Source organism: Eleginops maclovinus, chromosome 22 (assembly GCF_036324505.1).
Source record: "Eleginops maclovinus isolate JMC-PN-2008 ecotype Puerto Natales chromosome 22, JC_Emac_rtc_rv5, whole genome shotgun sequence".
In the NCBI taxonomy this organism is placed as follows: Eukaryota; Metazoa; Chordata; class Actinopteri; order Perciformes; family Eleginopidae; genus Eleginops; species Eleginops maclovinus.
In genome coordinates, this window is record NC_086370.1 from 19596364 (window position 1) to 19613610 (window position 17247).

A 17247-nucleotide genomic window follows, 5' to 3' on the forward strand; every position below is an offset into this window, starting at 1 on the left:
TGCATTGGATATCAGCATCTTAGGCTGAATCTAATCCCTGCTGGGGAAAGGTATCTAAAACTGCTCCCCCCATATTAAAATCTGTCTTTTTATTCTGTGTGAACCCCTCCAACACCTGAGGTTTTTCTTTTAACAGGCCACACGATGCTTTTTTGGGGTTTTCCCTTTTCTGTAGTGTGTTTTTGTGCATGTAAATGGTCTGCAAAGGCTAAAATTCCAAAGTTCACGACAAAGGGAGTTTCTTGCCCACACACTCCCCCGCCTGAAACGCCTCCATTGGATTTCTTTGTTTATTTCTGCAACATAGTGACATCAATACGAAGACTCAGGCTTCTATAGGCTAGCGCTTAAACACATTTTACGTGATAGGCTAAGGAACGGGACATCTATAAGCGCTTGTCCAATCAGAACAGAGCCAGCCAGCTAACCAATCAGAGCACTCTGGGCTCTGGTTTCAGACAGAGGGTGAAAAGAGATGCTGCAGCACAGGCAGTATGAGAAAAATAAAGAGCTGTATTTGAACATTAAAGCATGTAAACATGTCAGAGTAAAGGCAAAACATACAAATATGAACCTGAAAATGTGCAAATCAGGGTCCCTTTAAGAAACTTGCCCTCAAAAAGTAGTGGTTAAGGAGAAACGTGTAAAAGAAGGGTATTGGATTTCCATCATAACATATAGTAAGAAACCAATTGACTTATCCCAAAGCATGGTTAATAAACGGAATATCAAATTGGGCATCAAATCAACCATTTTCACCATATTCTTAAAGTAATAATAATGTTCATACAGCAGGAGTCTACTGACTCTCAGTGTGTGTCTGTCTTTAAGTCATGGTAGTAAAATCCAACCTTTTTCATCGATTTGCTACAAAGAAAAGTAGGGAATCATTTTTCAGGGAACTAATGCACACTCTGACTTGCTTTCAAAGATTATTCTTTCATTTCTTAATGTTTTCCCAAGGATGTTGTTATGTGGATTACAGTAAATATCGAGCTTCATGCCTCACATGGTACCATTGAGCGATAATAAAGATGTTATTCTCAATTGGCCACAAGATCTACATCTCAATGAACGATAGGCTAATTGTTGTGTTTATGTTGCTCTATCTCTCCATTTCCATCTCCATTTCTACTCCTCCCTCCATCCGCCCTCAACTCTTTCTTTATCTTACTGTGTCTGCTTCCTTGTCAAGGCGCAATTATTTGCAATTTGCCTAAGTCATCCATTTGCTGGGACACCAAGCATGAAAACGAGGCAATTTGGTGTAAAATGGAGGCAGGCGGGCATCTGAGCATATGTGTGTGTGTGTGTGTGTGTGTGTGTGTGTGTGTGTGTGTGTGTGTGTGTGTGTGTGTGTGTGTGTGTGTGTGTGTGTGTGTGTGTGTGTGTGTGTGTGGACAAAGCAGGGGAAGGTCCAGGCACTGGTGGGGGGCCATGTAAGAACTGTCATGCAAAAGTGCAAATTAATGCCATGAGCGCACACACTGAGATAAATGTCTATGCATATAAGTGTATGTGTGTGTGTGTGTGTGTGTGTGTGTGTGTGTACCTACCAGTCTGCACACATGACAATGTCAAAGTGACCCTCTAGTGCCTGATATGTCTGTCTCACAGTCCCACCTCACCACCCTGTAAGCACACACATAACAAGACAAAGTTCAGTATTGGCAGAGCCGGAGACAGGAGAAAACTGTTAGCGTGAAACTGCACATCGAGCGACAGCAGTTCATCTTTCTTCTTTTCTCTCTTTCTAACACCCTGACACCGCTCACTCTGACACCCACTGTTTTTCTGCTTCAGTAGAGACTTGGACTTGGAAGTGTCAGGGAGGGAAGACGTGTCATCTGGTAGGTAAAGAGAGGCAGCTTCTGACATGACACTTGACATTTATATCATGTAAACACAGACGGACACACATTTTGCTATTCAGCATCCACACTGCCCTCTCTCTTCCTCTTCTTAGGGCCTTGAGCATTAACAATGCAGTATATAAAGAATGAGCCATTGTGAATCAAGAATAATAAGAACCATATAAGAAAAGAGATCAAATTAAAATACGTGCCAGTTTAAGCGCAGTTTCATGTGTTCTTATGTTGGTTTGCTTTAAGCTCCGACCCTTTTAAGTGCTTCGGCAATGTCAGTTCTTCCCTCAATGAAATAGAGTTGGTATTTTGGTAGATAGGGAGTCAAAACCTTGCTATTTGAGCAGGGAGTGTTGCTCTGTCTCAGTTTCTTGTTGGTAGAACTGCACTGTCTGTCTTCTCTGGGTTGTCCGATTTGTCTTTGTCCACCAGTCTAGATGGCCAGATTGTTGTCACCCCAGCTCTATTTCCTTAATGTCCTTCTAAGTTATTTACCGCTCACAGTGCTCACAAAATCTGCCACTTGTGAATTTTCTGTTCAGTGCTAAACACCATTGAAGTTGACTTTCTGTATTCGATCACCAGTGGAGTATTGTGATTTTCTTTGGCTATAATTTGGCTGTTCCAGACAGTGTATGGGTGGTGCTGTCGCTGCGCACTGTTCAAAGCTTTCTCCTCCATCTCTTTTTCCACACCATTTTCCCTCTCTCTCTCAGACTGTTAGGCAGAGTGGGGGATTATTAATTAGGCATTATTAACACTCAGTAAACAAAACATTAGGCCCCGCTAGAAACACAATCTCGATTCACGGCAGGGGGTCCCAACAGGCGCGCACACATTCGCATGCATGTACACACACCATCACACGAAATGCCCCTCCCCCTCCCTCCCCTTGTCCAATCACATCATGCCCTTCGCCCTCTCTTGTGGTGCGGCGATGACAGCAGGCATAATCTGAAAAGAAAACAATCAAAGTAATGTAGCCTAATTATACGTTTACTTTTTCACCCCATCTTCCACTCATGTAAATATGCGCAGGAGGGTGAAACGGAGTGAGAGAGAGGGAAGAGGAAAGAGGTAGGGAGGCAAAACAGCCAGTCAATGGTAAAATGCATTTCCATTATGACAGGGCTGACAATTATATATATACGGTTCAGCCTTTCCTTAAATATGAGGTGTAAGTGTTTGCATGCACGGCTCAGTGTGTAGCTAACAGGCGTTGATCTTTTGTTGTTCATTTTCCAAACTTAAATCCATTACACTGACACTAAGGATAAAGGACCTGATGTTAGTGGCATGATTGTGTTTCTTAATCTAACATGATAAACTGAAACATTTTAAGAAGGATACAAAGATAACCAACTCTCTCTCTACTTTGTTTATATGCTTTATAAATTCCAAGGCATTAAAGTGGAAAAATGCCCAAAACTAACAAAAGAAATATCGAATTTTATTGGCTTTACGGTTAAGGGTTCAGAGAATTCATGTGAGAAAATTCTAATGATACAAGGTTATAAAGAAGTGTTGTCCGAAAAGTATCCCTTACAGACACTTACAGACAAAAGTATTTGACATTATTTATATTATGTGAAGTCAAAGCCTGCACAGGACCTGATGTGAGGGTGGTGATATGGGTTGATTAACTCTTGATACTATTTTCAGAAAAACAAAGAGCTGGTCAAATCTCCTCACCTGGAAGATACCTGAGTAGATCCAAACGTTCCAGTTTGTCTGTTTCTCTCGGCCAGCTTTCGTACATCTGACAGGCCATGGTTAAGTATTCATCATCACAGTGTTGAACTTTCCTGTCACTGTCCCAGACCGTAGTCGAGGAGAACAGGGGATGACTCTCTGTAGTCTTCCAGGGTCGAGGTTCAATAACCCACTTTGCAGAATAAGGCAGGGAGGCTAGCTTTTCTTGGGAGGCCGTGGCATTTATTCAGGTTCTTACTTACAGGAAAAACACTTCATAGACATATTTTTTCTGCTGCTTCCTTTTAATCCGCTCCAACACAACCAACCGACATTCGCTCCCCCTCGCTCTACCATGCCCACCCACACCTGATCTCCTCTTATACTTTTTGCATGGAGTACACTGAGCCAAGTGTAACTACAGTATAGAGTGCCGCAGGAACGAGTCCTAAAACCCGGAAGTAAGTTCACATTTTACAACTTCCGGTTCCCTCGCCTCAGAGTCAATGCGATTTCTCCACAGGATTTTGGAAAATAGCTCGAAATAAGGTCTGTGGTTGACACAAATTTAAGAGACGGATCACGTATTGTTCTATGACATTAAACACATCAGCATTGTTTGCCTTTTAAATATTTCTAGACATGTAACACTAAAGCACATGCAGGGTATGAGTGTATTCAAAATAAACTTTCACATGTAATTCATTTTTTTGCATATCAAAATGTATGCCAAAGATACACGGACTCTGGATGAAAGACATATCAATTATTAATCAGGAGATTCAATATGCCGATTTACCCATTAGATTACATTTGGATAAGGATTATTGTAATGTCTTGTGAGTCATGGCTCCAAAGAGCCACATCAAGACCCTCTTTGGGTAAAAACACATATGGTACTCGCCGACATAGAGACAGCCTGAGTGAGCAGAGATGATCTTCAGGGATAGAGAGCGAGATCACAGCAGCCTCGAGCTGGATCAATGGGAAAGCTTTTAACCACAGATACACAAACTCACACTGTCCCTCCCACACACAAACACGTATGCGCAAATGAACGCACACAAAGGCAGGGCGATTGATGTCAAGTTGTCTAGTAATACACTGGCTTGTGTAGTTGCAAAGCAATTCAATTAGGATTTCCTTGTCTTTAAAGCCCTGCAAAGAGCTGAGACAAATCCAATCGACAAAGACAGAGTGGAAGAGGGAGAGAGGGCGGGAACGCGTGATAAGTTGATGGACGGATTGATAGGTGGAGAGCAGATCACAAATCAAAGAGGCCTCCAAGACACAGATACACAATAATTTCTGTAGTTCACATAAAATATACGAGTCTGACGCACAACTATAAGCACACTACACACACTGGACACCTGTGCTTCAGTGCATTATGAATAGGGATGACAGGGCGAAGAGCAGAGCAGCTTACTGTAATCTAATCACCAGCACACCACTGGGGGAGAGGTCAGTACATGCACACACACACACACACACACAGGAATACAGAGGAAAAAGTGAAAGAGAGAGAAAGAGAGAAAGAGAGAGAGAGAGATTTGAGTATTATCGAACATTAAAGTGGAGGAATACTTGCTCCCATCACTTGAAGTAGACATGTTGCCGCCAATGACATGCATCAATCATTCTTAATGGAACGTTTTATTGATTTCCAACATGAGTATTCAAGGTCACAGAAATTGCCTCTCCACGGTGTGTGTGTGTGTGTGTGTGTGTGTGTGTGTGTGTAAGAGTTTGTGTTTGTGTACTATAAATGAGGTCGACTTTAAGGAAAATAAAAAAGTTTCCACTGGATATATCTCAATGTGTTCCATTCACAACTTCTTTTCCCGCGTATCTTCTCATCTATTTCCCTGTATAAAAACCGAGCCATATCACGACCCCATATCTCTTTCTATTGTAACACTGGCCTGCACAATAAGGCCATGTGAGACAAACAGTGGGCATTACCACAAGGCTACGACCAACCGCTTCCTCAGCGAGAGGAAACGCCACACTGTGCCTGCAGTGTGTGTGGATGGGAAAACATTTGGCTGAGCCCAGAACAAATTATTGTTTCTTTCTCGACGCTCACTCTCTCTTTCTGTGTGTGTTCGATCCATTCTCGCTATGATTTCACTTACAATTCTCTGTGTGTGTTTGTTCTGTGACACAAAGCACTCGGTCAATGGTATATTGTTTGCATGCCCAAGTGTGTATACGCGAGTGTGTATGTGTTTTAAAAAGCGCTATAATGGTATTGTTTGGTCTTATTGTGATCAGCAAAGCAGCATTTTAGCCGGATGAGACAGAGATATTGTAAGCAGAGCTAAATATGTCGGTCAATTGAGAAGAAATGTGTATTTATATTTCTTCCTTTTATGAAAAAACTGAAACCAATCAGAGCTTTTTCTTTCTTATCTGGTAAGTTGTTGAGTATAGAAGAAAAAGGAGAAGAATTATGGAATAAAACGGGAACAAAGAGAGAGAAAACAAGAGGCAAACAAAGTCTGAATTGGGTAGAAAAGAAGAGCAGGATGGTTAACATGCTGACAGAATTGATCACACACTCGAAGAACAAATGTTGGCAAAAATCTCACCTAAAGATTTGTCCTAAGAACTTAATTATACGCCTAAACCTTAACCACACAAAACACTTTAAACAAACTTTGATTGTTTCTGTTTCTAAAACACTCATCAAGCCTTTCCCCGAGTCTCAGCATTTGATGAAGTCTCAAACTAAATCTGACAGGATGGCAATTACTGTGCTCTTAACATGGCATTGTGGGCAGCTGGGATTGGTGGATGCCACATTGAGCGCTGCTGCTGGGTATTTGTCACTGTGGGTGCCCCATCTGCTGCTACTGCCTCAAAAATATAAGAGATGGATGGCTAGTCTTCTTTCAACCCAACCTCTAAATTCAAGGATGAAACGCCAAGGATGCATGACGTTGTCTACTTTTTGTTTATGATACTTTCTAAAAGAGACACTGATCAGCTCGGAAAAAAAATCATAGAAAGATGTGTCTTGATCAAGTGAGAAGAGATTCAAATATTAGCAGAATTGAAGAGCAACAATAATGCCGTAATAGACAATAAAGGCTGGCTCAATGATTTATGATTACGCACTACTATTACAGGATTGCAATTACTCTATTGGTTGATATACACTCAGTTGCCAATTCATTAGGTACACCTAGCTAAACTAATGCACAAGAATCCTGAAATCAATCCATCCATCACAGAGGTATTATGTTTAGTTTTTGTAGAAATTCGAGGGCTGGTAGTTTGTGACAAATGCGTGCATCTTACAAATGAAAAAAGCCTACTTGGAATTCCCGTTTTACCATATTAAGTCTCACACCGCGCATGCACAAATTATGTTAAGTTATATTTCTTGTACCTGAATCTTTTTTTCACGTGGCCTTTATATCAATTTATCATGTTATATGCTGTTACACATGTGATATTAAATGTAAGATTGAGCGTTACAGAATCACGTATGAAATCTCTAATCTATATCACCTAAAATAATCACGTTACATGAGCTAAATCTGCATGCCTCTATATTTGAATTCACTTGGGATTTTTGTGTAAAGGAATTCCCAACCAAACAACACATTGTGTAATTTAAAGCGCAATAAATATGACCATTAAATCCATACAGTATGAGTGCATGTAAATAAATGTGAGCTTTCGGGGAATGAGGCCCAGAGAGAGAGAAAGACAGCAAGAGAGGGAGCGCGGACGATGAAAGGATACTCTGAATGGACTTCTCGTTCCCATCTGATAGCAGAACTTCGTTCACGTCAGCACAAATGGCAACCTGAGAGACAGGAAAGAAAGAGAAATGAAACAACACAGAACAAAAGAACAAAAACCAAAAGCACCCTTAGATGAAGCAAACATCTGAACACACACACAATAATGACATAACCATATCTACAAAGCTTCACTCCTGGCAAAACGGCCCACCCCACCCTCTCTCTGTATTGCTCCCTCTCCTCTCTGCCATTTTCCTCTCTATCTTCACCCCATTTTTATGTCTGCATTATTTTAATCATTCAATCAAATCAGTCAATACTTTTATCATTGTGGCTAGCGGTGGGGGCTGCTATCTTGCTATCACTCTGTTCAGTAATTGCATTGTGACAGGGGATGATGGCAAGCGCAGAGCCTTTTCATTTGACGCTGGGTGTTTATCGGGCCGAGCCATCACTCCGTTCGCCGCTGTCACTCTGCACTCGGCTCGCCGGGCCTGCCTGATGCCCTTCATATAACTTTGCGGCGCAGTGCGTGAGAGGCGAAGAGAAAGAGAGGGAGAGGCAGCGAGACGGGAGGATGGATGGAAAGCTTTGTGCTGCGCCGTGTGAGGGAGATATAGATAGAGAGGTGTGTGCTTTACTATAACCTCATCATTTCACATTCCCCTTTCTTTGCAGATCTTTTTATTTTCATATCAGAAAGTGTGGCTGTCAATTTCTGTTAAGGAGTGTGTGTGTGCATGGGTGGGTGTAATTGCAAGTAGCTATTGTGTTGGTATGCACCGAAATCTAAATGGCTGCTTCAATGGCATATGAAAACACATGATGTAGCGTACCAAGTGATTGAACATTTCCAAACAGAACACACACATGCATGCTTTGACACACATGACCACAGAGACACACACATGTTAAGGCCCTGCAGGGTGTGTGAGGGGGTCACTGAGTGCTGGGCGTCCCACCATCTGCTCAAATAGAGGAAGAGACCTCAGGGCTGAACCTGAGCAACCAGCTGAAAGATCAGGAGCCTAATGCTGACACAACCCTCCAACATCACCACACACACATGCAGAGGTGGAGAGAGTATCCTCAGATCCTTCACGTCAGAAATGGACTTATACTGTAAAAAAACACTCAATTGACACTGACAACGGTACCCTAGTCAAATAATGAGTAAGTATGTTCATGAAAATGTACTTAAAGTAGAGTAAAAGTTCTCAAAAGTACAGAAAAAAAACTCTAAATGATTGAATTTATTTTGAATATTTGAAAGAAAGAGCAGCACACATTTGAGAAGCCATAAATGTGAATATGAAAAAAGAAAAAGGATGTAAATGCTTATAAAAATGTCCACATGCTCTTTTATAAAGCTGCTACTTATTTTTCTAGCTAACTACTGTACTCTGATGTTATTTTTATTAGGGTTACTGTACCTTTGCTGTTGTAACACTGGAAATATTTTTGCTACGAGACAAATAAAGGACTTCTGGTTCTGGTGTTGATTCTGAGAAGCTTCATTTTAACTATTTTGGGGTTTAAGCTACACATTTTAAGGAGACATATCTTAATTTGTGACAAGGTTCTGTATGTGGATGCTTCCTGTGTCGGGATGTTCTATGTTGACTGGGAATAACATTTAAATATGACCCTGAAACCTAGAGTGCAGTTTACTTGAACACTGATGGAGGAATGTCTAATTAAGGAAAGAGGAATTCAAACAAACGTCTGAAAATGGTACAGAACAAAAACACAAGGGTTAAGTAGGAAGGTCAATAAAAAACAAAAATCAGGGTGTGAAATATGCAACAGCTAAAGAAAAAAATAATAAATACGCTGTTAAAAAGAATAAGTAATATGTGGTGTCAGTGACGGATGAGGAGAAGGAGAGGTGTGAAGGAAGGATTCCATCTCGAGCCACCAATGTCAAAACATGGTGTATTGACTGCCAGGAGATAAAAAAACAGGCTTCCTCACACTCACACACACACGACACACAGAATGGCATCCAGCAGATCGATGGGACACTGACGCCTGCTATGTGGAGGGGCCCTTAAGACCCTGGCTAATAAACCCTGTGGCTGACAGACTGCGGTATATCTGAGTGTGTCAGTGTGCGTGGGTTGTGTCGATACAGGACAGCTTTTAAGACCCAATCTAGTTTAGAGAGCCAGGAGTCACTGCACAGGTGTGATTATGTGGATAAACATAATGAAAGAACTTCTCATAATCATTTTATTTTATACAGAAATAATCCTGTTATTCTGAAAACTGGCTTCCCGTCTAAACAAGGTATTTAAAAAAATGTTTATTCTGAAAATATAAACTTTAGAAGAAAATGATGCAATGTTTACAGAGCTTTTTGACAATCACAAAGAATAAGTACCAGATAACAGATGCTGTGAAAAGATGCACCTACAAAAAGGGGTTTTGTGGGATTCTGTTTTTTATATAATGAAATGGATCAAGGCTGGACACATCCAGCATTTTAGGTGTTAAAAACGTTCTAGGTACAAAAACACACGCAAGAAGCAATTATATGTATATGGATAGGTATGGTTTGTGCCCATGCTGTGTGTGTATTGACTGAAGAGGGTACATTTCATTAAGGAAGACAAGCCAGATATCTGTGTGTGTATGTGTGTGTGTGTGTGTGTGTGTGTGTGTGTGTGTGTGTGTGTGTGTGTGTGTGTGTGTGTGTGTGTGTGTGTGTGTGTGTGTCTTACCATGAGCCCAGCAAGGCAAGTCATTCCCCCTCCTAACTCACACACTGCACCCCTGAGAGACAGAGAGGGAGAGAGCAAAGAGTGGGAGTTAGATTCACCTCCAAACCTAGTTTAGCACTAACACAAACACACACACACTCCAGTACTGTACAGTAGATGCACATACACACACTCACACACACGTATGGTATCATGCCAACACATACACATAGAGTAAAAACAGCAGGGTAAGAAATATCAATTCAACCGTCAACCTGAAAGCTGAATACTGAACATTGAGAAGCACAAGCTCAATCAGCGGGAATCTGAGGAAACACACACACACACACACACACACACACACACACACACACACACACACACACACACACACACACACACACACACACACACACACACACACACACACACACACAGGGTCCTGTAGCTTGCATGCTCATTCAACCCCTCTCTCCATCCTATTCCTCCTTTCATCTCCCCTTCCCCTCCATCTCTACCCGTGTCCTCTTTCATCCCTCCCTGCCTCCCTCCCTCTCCTGCTGACCTTCACTACGCTGCTCTGATCAATACCCCTCTCTTCCTCGCCTCCCGCCTCTTGAATGTTAAAACAGGAAATCAAAGGGTGACGTTCCACCTTGAGTGGAAATCAAAGGTGCCTGGGTGCTTTTCAGCCCCGTGCCGCAGGGCAGGCCAGCGCTCGGCAGACGATAGCCGGGGAAAGAGCAACACAGGAAAACACAGCGAGGAATGGAAAGGCTCAGAATGACACCGAGCGTTTACACCGGGTCCCGGTCACATTTAAATTAGGCAGCCTTTCCACCTTCTGTTGTTACAGCAAATGTAACGCTTTCAATATGTTTGCACGGGAGGAATAATGACACTCTTACTGATTTGTATCATAAAGAGATTTCCTGTCATGCAGCAGGTTTTTCTCAGGATCAAACACGCAGCAGAGACGATAGTTACATGCTTTCTGAATGTTTCATTTGTTTCGTATTTCTTTATTTGAACAGAAAACTAAATGTTAAGAATGCTTTAAGAGTCATAACATTCTGAATTAGAATAACAATGTACCCTGACTTGGTAAACTTCATTACAACTTCAAAACACATCAATACTGCTTTACTGATGTGTGTAAATACACAGGTTGTTTTGCTGCTGAAACCGTTATTGTGAGCAGGTTTTGGGAGAAGGATAACTCACTTGAACATGTGGCGTTTCTGCAGACAGTAATGAGCCATCACCTCTTCAGACGGCCACACACCTAAAAGGAAAAAGAGACCAAGGGAGAGTTAGAGACTCAGTTACTAACTGATGTGTATCCATTTCAGCGACAGATCTTTATTTGCAGGCATTTATAGCATCAATAATGTGACAAAGCGCTTTGATTCCAGTGTCTCAACATCAGAACGCCTCAATATTGATATAAAAACAATGAGTGTTCAGTGAAACATAATTGGATGCATTGTGTTTTCCAGTCTGTGTTCATTTGCTTCTCTTGTGGTTTCCACCTTGCCTGTGATCCAAGGCTTCTCTGTCTATGCGTCTGTCTATCCTAAATCCTTGCAACACACTCTGTCATTGGGCACTGTGTATGCAAGTGTGTGTGTGAGTGTGACAGGGGGTCCGGTGGGTGATAATCACAGCATGCAGGCCTGTCTGGCTTATCACCTACTGTCAGCCCTTCTCCTTCTGCCGTGCATGTAACACACACTGGCGCGCACACACTTGCATACTTGGTGATATTTTCCCTCTCTCTCTCAACACACATTCACACAAACAAACACACACACGCGTTGGCAGAAGAAGAAGTAAACATTGATTTGAATAAAACTTCGGCTTTTTCGCTTCTGGCTTTGAACAAGAAGGTTGGCGGCGTCTGTGTGTGTTTGTGTGTGTGCATATGCATGTGTTTATATGAAGGAGTTGTTGAGGAAAGAGAATGAGGGAATAGAGAATGAGTTGGAGAATGCCAGCGAGGGAGACAGAGATAGAAAATGAGCGAGGTAACGAGAGAAAACTGGGGAGGGCGGGAGGGTTGGAGGAGGAGAGAGAAAAGGTGGTAGTCGATATAATAAGCGGCTTACAGACGGTCTCTCTTCACCTCATGGGGCAGACATCACTGCTCTCTCACTCTCCCTCTCTGAGTCTATCACTCTCACCCTCCGTCTCTCTCGCTCTCTCTCTTTCCCCTCGCTCCGGTCCGCCAAGATTAGCTCAAGCAAGCAGGATTTAATAATGCCTATTGATAAAATGTCCAAATATTCCTTTTCCCTATTAGAAAAAAAAACACGCTTTCTACGTCTTGGCCTGACTGCACACACACACACACACACACACACACACACACATACTGTGTGTATAGAGAGTGTCAAGACACGCACGGCTTCAATAAGGTGACATTTTAAATTTCATCTGTTATTCCCTTTCAGCCAGGCGCTCGTCACACAGCATGAAAACTTCATACTGTCACCTGCCACTTTGTTGAGAACTGAAACGGTTTAGAAAGTGTAGAGAAATTGAGGGAAATGTCACAAAATACATATTTATATACAAATAAATGGACTGTTATCAAATATTATTGGATTTATATTCTTATAATTTTAAATGAGGTCTTGGAATGTCAAGGCTGGATTTATTTTATATTTGGAGAAAATGTATAACCATGATTCATTGTGTATCTCTCTATCAACTCCTAAGCCTTTTTTTGATGCAAGACAAAAACCTTTCATAACGGGTCAAAATGTAAGGTTACATTTATAAATGGCGAAGTAATTTCCTGAAAATTTAAGTATAGTAGTTTTCTAAAAAGGAGACTTAAGGGGAGTGTTTTTAACCGTGGAATTGAAAACACAAAAACACTTATTCAAAATCTTATATAGATTATTGACTCTCTGTTCAATTTACGTAGAATTTGACTGGGGTCATGTACAGAGCAGAGCCTCAGTGTTTCCCTGATGAATAACAATCAGTAATTCAATTCCGGTATTCATACGGCAGTCAGGAACAAATTATTTAAAGATGCTCGGCTGCAGGACGGACACTAAAGCAACGTCAATCCTGTGTAATCCTCCAGGATAGCTGTATGGGTGTCTTTAGCTGCATCCTAAATGTCTCCCCTTCCCCCCATTTACTTTGCCCCCTCCCTTTGTGATTGTGTGTTCACATGTAATGTAATGGGGGTCCCAACGCACACCTTTGCCCTGTGAAATGACAGTTTAGCCCCTCCCCCCCTGCTTCCACAGATGTTTCACCATGACACTTGACATCAGGGGCCACAAAGAACATCTTGGGCAGATGAACAGTAGAGGGTGGTAATGCGACATTAAACTGGGGGTGATCTGCCACTCAGCCACACAAGCAGAGAAATGAGGGGCCCCCACTCTCTCATCTGGCTTTCACTCTGCGGTTGATTTTTTTATGATGTGCACAAGTCATGAGTGGCATGTAATTGACTGTTGGAGTGGGTGTCACCCCATCCCTGAAGCTAAAGGGGACGGTTTCAGGGGGGAATTTGGATGAAGCATTACTCATTATATACAAAAAAGTGGACGTTTTGTTTTTGCAGGCGGTCGAAACATCCCTAAAGGGGTTATACAAGTGTTAAACCAAGATGCTTCAAGGCCACCTGGGATAAAGAAGTCAAGGGGAAAAAAGATAACGCTGTATTGCAATATCAATAACGTAACGCCTCTCACCATGGCCTGTTCCTGTCCTGTAAATTCACCGCTGCCCAAACTCCCATCTCCACTTTCTTTAATACAAAGTTATGTGCCTGTGTGTTCATTTGCGTGAGTGTGTGAACATGTGTGTGTGAGAGACAGCTTTAAGTAATAAAGCTCTGTAAAGCATATGTGAATCTGATGCTTAATCCCCAACTCCAATAACATTAACAGCCCAGGGTGATAGGAACTGTGTGTGTGTGTGTGTGTGTGTGTGTGTGTGTGTGTGTGTGTGTGTGTGTGTGTGTGTGTGTGTGTGTGTGTGTGTGTGTGTGTGTGTGTGTGTGTGTGTGTGTGTGCATGCAGGTGTGATAAGCATGGCCTGTTTGTGTGTTTGTGTGTATGTGTGCCTCCCAGGTAGAGGTGCACTGTAGGAAATGAAGGGATCAGGAGTAGAGAGCAGATTATTCGTCCTGAGGATAATGAAATTATTTCTCACCTTCAATTAATGGATGAGGAAAGGAAGCAGTGCAGGTGTGTGTGTGTGTGTGTGTGTGTGTGTGTGTGTGTGTGTGTGTGTGTGTGTGTGTGTGTGTGTGTGTGTGTGTGTGTGTGTGTGTGTGTGTGTGTGAGCTTAAGTTTTTGGTCTCGGGCACTGAACCTTGTCAGTGGTGTTACCCTGGAAAACCATATGTGAAGCTTAATGGGGAACATTGTTTCCTCGCCACAGGGTCGCTTAAGGTTAGGATGTTTTTTGATTTAAACATACCATGCAAGTTGGCTTTGCATATTTACGTTCATTTTATGCACGAGGAGGCTTGTTAATTGTTTGTTTGCAACCAATTGTTTATAGTAATGGTAATGAAATCTAATCATGTCGCAATATAGAAAGAAATATAGATATATAGAAAATGATGTGACCATTATTTTATTTGCAGGCCTGATTTTACCTGATTTCTACTTCAATGCTTTAAGATTTAACTCTGAAAAGATTCCTAAAGAAAGTGATGTCCCAGTTTTATTATAAAATGTAACTTCTTTTCCGATTGTACGGCAAAATATCTCCACTGCAGCATTAAGAGAAACCAGCTGAAAAAATTGTGAGTACTACAAGCGGTTGCACGGCCATATTTCTTGATCATGTGCTTTCTTGGAAATCCTCACGGTGTGCTAAACAAAACTCAGACACAGTGTAAACTGTACTGGAGGCTGGAGTTCCATTGAACCAATCAGATCTCTTGCTTGCAGCTTTACGTTGAATGTACTTTGCATTGCTCTGGATCTAAACCCTCCACATCCTTGTGACCTGGGGTTGACCTGAGGAACTCTGTGATTTATGGCAGCGCTAATCTGGCCTCAGTAGCTGTCAGTAATCTCATGCACAGGGATGGAATTACCAACCATCCCTCCATTTTCTGCTGCTTATCCAGTTTGCACTGCGATGGCAGCAGGCCGAAAAAAGGTAACCCAGTCGTCAGGTTATCCTTCCCCCCTATCCACGTCTTCCAGGTTTACCCAGGGATCCCTGACCTTTGAATGGCCTGGGATCAGACGCCGGTCAATGGAATTAGCTAAAGAGCTATTTCAAATATCTGGATCCAGGTACTATTTGGGGAAAGACATCCTTGAATAACTCACTAGCTAAGCCAAGCTACGCTAACAGTGCTTAGGACAAGGCTATTACTCCTCAGTAATGAGAAATAATTACACAACTCAAACACTTACTCTCATTTAAAAGATAACAAGACCTGCTTTTGTGGGATGGGCTGAGCTTTTTGTCATGCTGTATGTTTCAATGACTGCAAAGTTAAAGTATGTATTAAAGGGTTAAAAGACAGCCAAAGAAGTGGTAATGTCAACTTTTCTCTGGAAAAAGAAAGAAGCTGTTTGGATTTTCTATTTAATTGTTCATTATAAGGGGAATGAATGAGGACTGCTTGATTAAGACGTTTCTGTGGTTGTCTGTAATGTGTGTCATGATTAATCTGATGAAAGGCAAAAGTTTTATTCATTCTTTGTCTAAATTACCATCACAAAAGGTGAGTTTAAGATCAGCTGACGGCCTTAGTGTATGCTTAACAATTTAATAACATGCCTCATTGATCTCAAGGGACATACAAGGCGGTGATGTATGAGGCGTTGGTGTTCCTTAACACAGCTTGCGATTCAGCTCAGTTTCCTATATCTTTGGAGAAATAAAATGTGTGTTTTCCACCATTCTCTCAGCAGCCTGTGTGAGATCTCCTGCTGAGGACAGAATGCTGCTACAGTGATATAGAAAGGATAGGATGAGTAAAAGAAGAGGAGGCAGATGATCGGAGGGGAGAACGCAAAATACAGTGTGATTGAGTAGAAAGGGAACAATTTAAATGGAGTGCATATGAGCAGTGAGGAGGAGGAGGAGGAATAGGAAGGCAGGAAGTTGGGGCTCATAAGATGGGAAGGGGAATGATTGTAAAAGGAGAGATAAAAGGGGGGACGAGATAAGGAAGAAAAGGAGGAGGAGGTGGGAGAATAAGGTAGGGGGAAGAGAGACAAGGAGGGAGAGGAGGAATGGGAATGAGAGGAGTCATACAAGGAAAGGAGGCGAGGAGGATGGCAAAAAAATAGACGGAAGGAAGGGGATGGAGACGGGTGTCAAGATGGGGTTAAGTGGGCCATGATGTTGCTTCGAGCACGCACAAACACACACTCACACACTATCACTATTACATACTGATACACACAAACACACACAGTGTCTTTCTCTCCCCTCTGGCCCAGCGTGTCTTCAGGCTCTGTTGCTCTCTGGCGGTGATCCGTCTCCACATTAAGCGAGGCCTCAGATAATTCCTAAGCCTCCTCCATGGCCGATCCAATAAGGGATAAGGCTCTCGGCTGGCCATGATCAACTGACAATCTGTCCTGTCACACGGCTACTTTAGTGGAGGCCAGGATTACCCTCGGCCAACCTAGACAGGGTACACACAGTTCACAAGACCACGGAGCTGATGTGTGCGAGAGAGACAGTCAGATTTAAGAAGATTTTACACAGAGTTAAAGGTATGTGTATTTGCGAGAACAAGAGCTTGTTTCTGCATGTAGTTTTGTTACCAGTGGTAGTTTTGGGGGTTTCATACAGACAATAAGCAGTGAGATCTCTCTGACAAAACACTATGATACCTTAAATATGGTACTTAGTAAAGGATAACACTTTAAAAGATTACACTCTGTATTTTGGAAGGACAGCAAAAGTCTGTTTTCAAAACTGCATTTTGTAACACACATTTTTATCGCTGTATCAACAACAACAATGTAATAGTGAGGTGGATAGCACACAAACATGGCTTTAGATACATAACAATCCCTAAGAAATGTTGTTGTCCAATATCTTAATGCCAAAAGAAAAACATCTTATAGAGATACTTAGAAGTATAGAGAAGCTAAAGTATCTTCATCTGACGGGAAGTAGTAGCTACAAATGAACAGGGATAAAGAACACTATTACCCATTTCATTTTCTAGTATTTCCAAATCAAAAACACCTTAATGCTTAGTGGCTTCAAGGA

The 17247-nt window shown here is 42.0% G+C and overlaps 1 protein-coding gene across 1 annotated transcript in view; it reads right to left on the reverse strand.

The window, feature by feature from the left end:
• The window catches only part of camkmt (calmodulin-lysine N-methyltransferase), a 36480-nt gene that overhangs the window by 19029 nt on the left and 204 nt on the right, over positions 1-17247 (reverse strand). Inside the window, 6 exon segments of the mRNA XM_063875538.1 lie at positions 1557-1597; positions 1599-1632; positions 3558-3624; positions 7314-7377; positions 10039-10090; positions 11242-11302. Coding sequence (XP_063731608.1) covers positions 1557-1597; positions 1599-1632; positions 3558-3624; positions 7314-7377; positions 10039-10090; positions 11242-11302 — 319 coding nt within the window.